Here is an 8,170-nt window from a genome sequence, read left to right as displayed (position 1 = left end):
CCATCGACTGTGTCCATGTTTGATGTTACCAGGGTGTTTCCTTAAGAAGGTCAACTTCCCTTCTCTGTAAGCTGGCTTTGATGGTTTCTATAATTCATCCAGAGTTTTATATGCTTGACCTGAAACTCTTCTGTTTACAGAAATCAAGTGAGGCGTCAGGAGGCTGATTTATATTATTTGTAGACATGGCCATACTTAGCCCACTCAGTGGGGCTGTGGGAGTCACATCATTCTGTCGCTTTGGTTCTACTCTTGACTGTGATAACCACACTCTCATGACTCGGTGGTTCTGAGCCTTTAAGATTCGGAAGTCAACATGGTGCTATTGAGATATAGGGGCCTTTGGGAAATTATTAGACCGTGAACATGGACTTTTCACCCACACAGTGTCCTTTTAGGAAAAGCCCAGAGACATAGTTTGAAGACTGTGACTACATTTCAGCAGACCAGCTAGTCAATAAAAGCCGTGGAGCAGGGAGGAACATTTTCAGAAGGTCCAGGGCCTGACTCCTGTCCAGCAGTGCCATGGGCTGGACCACTGTTCCAGTATGGAATTTAGCCCCTCTGTCCATGTGGGTCTGCCCTGAAAGGCGGGACTACAGCTTTAGCAGGTTAAAGAGAATAGAATATTAGGTTAGATACTGCATTGCTGTATCTTATCATTTTGTCTTTTCAAAGTTATTTCCATTTCCTTGTCTCTCTTTTTTTTGGCCATTTTATTTTATCCATTCTTTAAGAATTTTATAAATCTATACAGTGTATAAAATAGTTACACAATATAAAGATATTTCTACAATGATATTTTGATCATGTCACCCACATGTTCCTCTCCCAACTTCATCTTCCCCTTTCTCTCTTCTTCTTCCTCTCGATTTTCCGCTCTTATAATCCGCTGAGTCCAGTTAGAGCTGCCTGTCTGCCTGTGGGTCCTTGGATGTTCAAGGTTCATCCCTTAGAGTGTGTTGTCCAATTTCTTACTTTTTGCATGGTGTTAATAGAAGAGCAGTGCTTATATTTTTAGCCATTGCTGCCACCATGTGGTCATCTTTCATTACTGTACTGGGGGGTAAAAGGCTCCAACTTCTGACCTTAACGCGAACAGGGAACACACACACACACACACACACACACACACACACGCACACGCACACGCACACGCACACGCACACGCACACGCACACACACACACGCAACTCCAAACGGTGATGCGAAGAATCTGAGACCTGCATCCAGCGGAGCTCATATGTGTTTCATAACAGCATTCGTTCTTTAAAAAACCATTCGTCTGCATGTAACCTAATTTGAATAGTTTCCTAGTCCTAATCTCATCTCAAAGTAAGATGCGTAACGACTCTGGAAACGCATTGCTGATCCCGTCTCTTTACCGAAGTGGATTCCAGAGGAAAAAAAAATGCACAGGAAGCTGGGTCTAATCTCCAGAAAAGTCTCCATTGCTAAAATCTCTCAGGAGACTTCCATTTTGTTCTAGGACTTATTGTATTGGCCCAAATAATTTTGGCTGTCTCTGAAAATGAAATAACAAATGTTTTAAGAAGTAGAAGTCCACGTGAGACAGATGTGTGCCACGTGAGACAGATGTGTGCCACTGCCCCACCGCAGCTCTGTCCTCCATCCTCCATTCCTCGTCTTCCCACACCGTATCTGAGTGCACAACCACTGCTCTTTGCTGTTGGTTTTCATTTTGTTTTTTTCAGACAAGGTTTCTCTGTGTATCCCTGGCTGCCCTGGAACTCACTCTGTAGACCAGGCTGGCCTCAAACACAGAGATTTCCCCCCTGCATCTGCCTCCCGAGAGCTAGAACTAAAAGCCTGGGCCACTAGGCCCACATCACAACCACTGTTTTTAAATGATCCCCCCCAAATCATTATTAATAATTATTAAATTAAATAATTACTAAATTAATCTCACCTCATATCTCCAGTCTCCTAGTGGCATAAACAAGCACAGGCATCGTGTTTTGTTAAGACAGCCTTTTGTTTACTGCAGCAAGTATTTGCCACAATCAACCTAGACAGGGTTGATTCATTTAGACTGATCAGTCGTCCCTGCTTTTTTAGGTTTCGTGGTGAGGTGGCACAGAGCTCACAGTGCAAAGCTCAGTGAAGAACTTATCTCATGGGCTTAGAAAAAAAGTAAGCCAGTGATTACACTCCAGGTCCCACTAGCCCTGAGAGGACACCATCCAGCTCTTAACATTTCCCTCTCCTCCCTAAAGGAACTAAAGCCTTGACAGCTGGGCCCACATGTTAGAGGCTCGGCCCTCAGCCTGTGCTCCTATTGGGCGTGGGGGTGGGACCTTAAAAGGGGCTGACCAATGGGAGCAAGACAGGTCACTGAGGGGATTATGGGACTCTGTCCATTTCTTTCCCTCTTTGGAAGGCTGATCCTGAAGTGCGTGACTTTCCCCTGTGACATGCTGCCTTGCCACAGGCTCAGAAAAACAGACTAACTAACCATTAGGGTTTGAATCTCAAATGTCCCCACAGGCTCATGTGTTTAAACACCTGATTATCAGTTGTTGGTTCCCAGGTTGAGAGGATACAGTTCATTGTGGTCACCTGTTCGTCAGTGGGTGGTTTCCAGGTTGAGTGGATACAGCCCATCGTGGTCACCTGGCCATCAGCTGGTGGTTCCCAGGTTGAGAGGATACAGTTCATTGTGGTCACCTGACCATCAACTGGTGGTTTCCAGGTCGAGGGGATACAGTTCATTGTGGTCACCTGGCTGTCAACTGGTGGTTCCCAGGGTGAGGGGATACAGCCCATCATGGTCACCTGGCCGTCAACTGGTGGTTCCCAGGTCGAGGGGATACAGCCCTTTGTGGTGGGGAAAGAATAATGGCTAGGAATGTTTAGGTCCAAGGATGTAAGAACTTATGAAACAAATTCCTCATACTCCATAGATCGAGAAGCAGACAGAATTTGGCTGGGCTAGAATTCTCAAACTTCACCCTACTGCCATCCAGGACCCATATTCAAAAGATCTCACAACCTCTCAAAACAGCACCAGCTTGGGACCAAGCATTTCTCAGACACTCAAGCCTGTGGGGGACCAAGCATTTCTCAGACACTCAAGCCTGTGGGGACATTCTGCAATGAAACCACAATACCTTCTATGACATAACAGGTTTATCATTACCATTTTCAACAGGATTTTCAATCTGTCAGTCAGGACAGCTATTTTAATGGCACTAAAGGACACTCTTTTTACCTTTGCAAAAAGTGTTTCTACCCAGATGTATTATATATATTTTTCCCCCTTTTGCTGGAAACTGAATAAACTGTTCTGGAATAATCCATCTGTACACTGTGTGAATATAAGTTGCTGTGATTGGTTTAATAAACAAGCTGACTGGCCAATAGCTGAATAGGACGAAGTTAGGTGGGAAAGCCAAACAGAGAATGATGGGAGGAGGAAGGACAGAGTGAGTGAGGGAGACAGAGAATGAACTAGGCACACCAAATGGAATTAGAGGCAAAAGCCATATGCCTCGGGGTAGCACACGGATGAATAGAAATGGGTTAAGTTGTAAGAGCTAGTTAGTGACAATCCTGAGCTTTTGGTTGAACTTTTATGATTAATATACTCTCTGAGTTGTTTATTTGGTAAACAGCTGCTGGTTATTTGGGAGCAGGCAGTCAGTACAGAAAAACTCTGCCTACAGTTGACACACTTAAGAATGCAGGTCAAAATGCACATATGACCTCAGAGTCTGTGTCAGCATGCACAGGGCCTGCGTGGGTCTGAACCAGACACAGTGGGGTCCTAGAGATGAAAGAAGAAGTAGGCACATGCCTTCATCCCTAACCCAGGAACAATCTCTGATGGATAAGTACTTGATGTAGTGGTATATTATTTGCATTTTGATAAATAAATCTTGCCTGAAGAGCAGAGGCAAAACTAAAGCTATTAGAGCTCGGGCAACGGTGACACACACCTTTAATCCCAGGATTCGGGAGACAGTCAGGTGGACCTCCGTGAGTTCAAGGCCATCCTGGACTACACAAGATCAATGCCGAAACAAATCCAGGTGGTGGCAGCTCACACTTGTAATCCCAGTCCTAGAGCGTCACACTCCTTTAATCCCAGCACAGGAGGGAATCTAAAATTGGAGGAGAGAGGCTTAGTCATCTCAGTTTTGTGGTCACCCAGCCTTGGTAGAGAGAGGTAAGACTTCTCTATTGGCTTTGCTTTTCTGGTTTAAGGTTGAGATTTATTTATCAAAATATAAATAATATACCACTACAACTTGCAAATGAAAATTTAGTTTCCTCCCAGAGATATCCATTGGGAGAGTTGGCTGCATGTCCAGCAGTAGACAGTCAACAAAAAAGTAAACTTAACAGCATCTTTGGAAGTTCCTTATCTCAAAGTGTCATGTCAGGGCTCTTCCCTTTTTCTTTTAAATTTTATCTTATTTTTAGTTTTTGGTTTTTCGAGACAGGATCTCTCTGTGTGTAGCTCTGGTTGTTTAGAACTCACTCTGTAGACCAGGCTGGCCTCGAACTCACAGAGATCCACCTTTTTCTGCCTCCCAAGTGCTGGAATTAAAGATATGCACCACCACTGCCAGCTCCTTATTTTATTGTATTTATATACTCTTTTTCTCTTTTTACCTTACATGTACTTTGAGTATATATTATGGTTTTCTCTTTACTGTTTTAATGGGATTCCCATGTGTGTGAGCAAGGGGGTCTCTGTGTCTATATCTGTTTCTTGTTCTTCTCCTTGGCTCACTTCCTTCTGTATGTTTTGTCTTATTCTAATGTGTTGGTTTTTGTTCTATCATCATATAATGTCATATTATATATTATAATTATCCCTTAGGAACCTATTTCTTTTCTTTCTTTTTTCCCCTTTTTTTTGGGCTGGGGGGCTTGAGACAGGGTTTCTCTGTGTAGTCCTGGCAGTGCTGGAATTAGCTCTTGTAGACCAGGCTGGTCTCGAACTCAAGAGATCTGCCTGTTTCTGCCTCCCCAGTGCTGGGATTAAAGGGGTGCGCCATCACTGCCTGGCTACTGTTTGTTTCCTAATGAGAGGCAAACATGAGGTGGGTTGGGATGGGAGAGGAGGGGGTGACTGGGAGGAATAGAGAGAAGGCAAAGTCTAATCAATACATATTATATGAGTCAAAAAATTCTATTTTAATAAAAGGGAAAACATTTAAAAACTGCTGATCAAGTATTCTGTCATTGAGTTGTAATCCCTGCCTTTTGATTTTTTGAGATAGAGCTGGGTTATGAAGGCCAGGCACACAGGAACTTTCTCAGTAGCCTAGAAGGCTCTTGGATTGGCTTTCCTCCTGCCTCATCCTCCAACAGTGCTCTGAATGCAGCTTGAACCACCACTTCTTGCTTGCTGCACAGCCCTGTTTCACTAATACACCCAGCGGGACTTTTCTTACAGAGGAAAGGTTGTCATGAACCTCGCTTCATGCTCTGGGGGTCTGTATTACTGAGAAGTCTGTAAAGCCTTCCCAATTTTCGCAATATGTAGGTGGAGTTTTTCTGTGTCCTGGCAGTCAACCCCAAATAACCACAAGAGACTTAATATCAATTATAAATGCTCAGCCAATAGCTCAGGCTTATTGCTAGCTACTCTTACATTTTAAATTAATCCATATTTCTTATCTACCCTTTGCCACATGGTTTGTATTTTCTTTCAACATGAAACAATTGTCTTGCTTTTCTCTGCATCTTTCATGACTCCTGAGACTCCACTCTTCTTGTCTGTGTCCTCCGTGTCTTGCTGTCCCACCTCCTGCCTAGCTGTTGGCCAGTCAGCTCTTTTATTAAACCAGTCAGAAGGTGCCTTGGCAAAGGCACATCTTCACAGTGTCAAAAAAGATTATTCCATATCAACAATACATGTTCTTCTATTTGAATGTTACTTTTGTACTTTGCAAATGTGGGGTCTGGTGCATGGTACTAAATGAGCATGGAGTAAATTTGGATTGAGTGAGGAAAGAATCAAAGATAGAGACTCTCTGTAAGTGTGCATTTATTTATCACGCTTGTTCAGTTTTTATATTACAAAGACAAACAAAAATCACCATCTTGAAGGTTCCTGGGTTTGGGGTCTTCAGCAACGTCTTGCCCACAGATATGAATTTCAATAATTTTGTTTCTCTGTGTATGTGGAGAGAAGAAACAACACATTGATGAATATAATTCTAACTGGGTACTGACAGTAGGGTTTTCTGCAGGAAAACAAACTGGTCTTGGTGGAGAACGGGGGTCCATGGAATTTTCTTCCATAAGCTACGGTACACTTTAGCAAGGAAGCTAGAGTAGTCTTCCAAGGGCAGTGTGCCCATCCCAAGGTACACGTTTCTGTGTTTTCATACCGTAGGAGAGGCCTGAGCTAATCTAACAAAAATTCTGGGTAGTTTTGGAGGGGAAGAGGTCAGAGGAAGGCTTGCCGCAAGGAGTGCTAGGTGCTTACCTGAGCTGCAGGGGGCGCTGTATTCAGCGAAAGCCACTTCATCTGAAAGACAGGGAGAAAAAATTGAGAAGGGGGGTTTTGATGCGAGAGGGTTTTGTGGAGCGCAGTTGATGTTTTAGGACTGGCCAATTTTCTCATTCAGGGCCTGGATGACTACTGAAAAGTCTTCTCTCTGGGGACATCAGACAAACTAAGCAGAGGAATTTCTCCCCTTGAAGCCACTGGTTGACACCCTTTTCCTGGGTCCGGAAAAGGCGCTTGTTGCCATGCCTGATGATCACAGTGAGTTCCGTCCTTAGGATCCACATGGCAGAAGGCGAGAGCCCCTTCCCCCAAATTGCCCTCTGACCTCCAGAGGCACCGTGACACGCCTCCCTCTCATGAAATAAATAAAGAAATGTGCAAACACCCCCAGAGTAAATTACCCTGCAGAGGAAATCGAAGTGTGCTTATCCTACAGTGTTTGAGCAGAGGACTGGGAGTGGCGTGTAGATCTACAGCCTCTCACACGACTTCCTATATTTCTGATTTTTTCCTTCATTGTTTCTTGATCTCTTCTAATCTGAAACATCTGTCACAGAAAACCCCCATTTAATTCCCCAGCTCTCTCTCTTTGGTCATCAGTGACCACTCAGGCTATAATTCTCTCTCATCCTTTTTATTCCTACTATAATTATTTGTATGATTCTTCATTGCTGCATTGCTACATTCAGAAGAAGATTTGTTTATCTTTTAACCTATAGACACTTCTTGGCAAAACGTTTGGTCCCTTGGGTTATATGGACCTGTTTGGTCCTGCATGTTTGTTTGGTGGTTAAATAAGTTGAAATCTTCTAAATATTTGTCATACTCATATTCTTTTAGTAAGAGCTGATTTGGCCAGTGTGGCCTATATACTGTGTCACTGTCTCAAAAGTAATTATTTTAAAAACTGGGTGCGATGGTGTATGTCTGTAATATCAGCATTTGGGAGGCGGAGTCAGGAGGTTTGAGAGTTTGAGGCCAGCGTGGGTTATATAGTGAGACTCAAGCTGCTTTAGGGTCCTTCCTGACCTCTTGCTCACCTGTCTCATAGTAGTCGTAGACTTTCACAATGGCAGGCTGCAGATTCATTACTGGGATGTCTTGTTGAATGACGAAGGAGAAGGTCAGTGTCTGATTGGTCATCTGGCAAAGAGAGAGAAATAAGTCCAGAATCTCTGAGGTGGCCGCTGTTCTCCTTCAGGTTTTGGATTCTGAGAAGCAGCTTATGCGTTGGGTAGCATTTAACTCACAGTCACTGCTCACACGTGTGGATGCTGATGTGGGTTTTAGAGTAGGGTCCTGAGGAACTGAAGCAGAGGCTCCTGGGAGTATGTCAGGCTTTCCTAGTCTATTAAACTATTCCAAAAATCCATATTCCTCCTTAATGTGCGATATAGGACACTCGGGACCCTATGATAAGTCCCAGGATGTCCAGCAATGAGAAAAGAGAATTTAAAAATTACTTTAAAACTATTATTAGAAGTCAGGACCAAGAGGGGTGCAACCACCCACGGAGACAGTGGGACTGATCTATTGGGAGCTCACCAATGCCAGCTGAATTGTGACTCGAAAAGCAGGGGATAAACCCGGACTCTCTGAATATGACGGACAATGAGGGCTGCTGAGAAGCCAAGGACAATGGCACTGGGTTTTGATCCTACTTCTAGCTCTGGCTTTGTG

The 8,170-nt window shown here is 43.8% G+C and overlaps 1 protein-coding gene across 1 annotated transcript in view; it reads right to left on the bottom strand.

The window, feature by feature from the left end:
• Window positions 1-2,478: 2,478 nt before the first annotated feature.
• LOC101980089 (alpha-1-inhibitor 3-like) overlaps window positions 2,479-8,170 on the bottom strand; it is a 54,283-nt gene continuing 48,591 nt past the window's right edge. Inside the window, exons 34-36 of the mRNA XM_026788297.1 lie at window positions 7,531-7,633; window positions 6,444-6,508; window positions 2,479-2,838 (exon numbers count right to left, since the gene is read on the bottom strand). Coding sequence (XP_026644098.1) covers window positions 2,479-2,838; window positions 6,444-6,508; window positions 7,531-7,633 — 528 coding nt within the window. The remainder of the gene's footprint in view (window positions 2,839-6,443; window positions 6,509-7,530; window positions 7,634-8,170) is intronic.

This window comes from Microtus ochrogaster, unplaced genomic scaffold (genome assembly GCF_000317375.1).
Source record: "Microtus ochrogaster isolate Prairie Vole_2 unplaced genomic scaffold, MicOch1.0 UNK1, whole genome shotgun sequence".
NCBI lineage: Eukaryota > Metazoa > Chordata > Mammalia > Rodentia > Cricetidae > Microtus > Microtus ochrogaster.
Note: the sequence above shows the minus strand (reverse complement) of the source record. Positions and strands in the feature narration are given on the sequence as shown.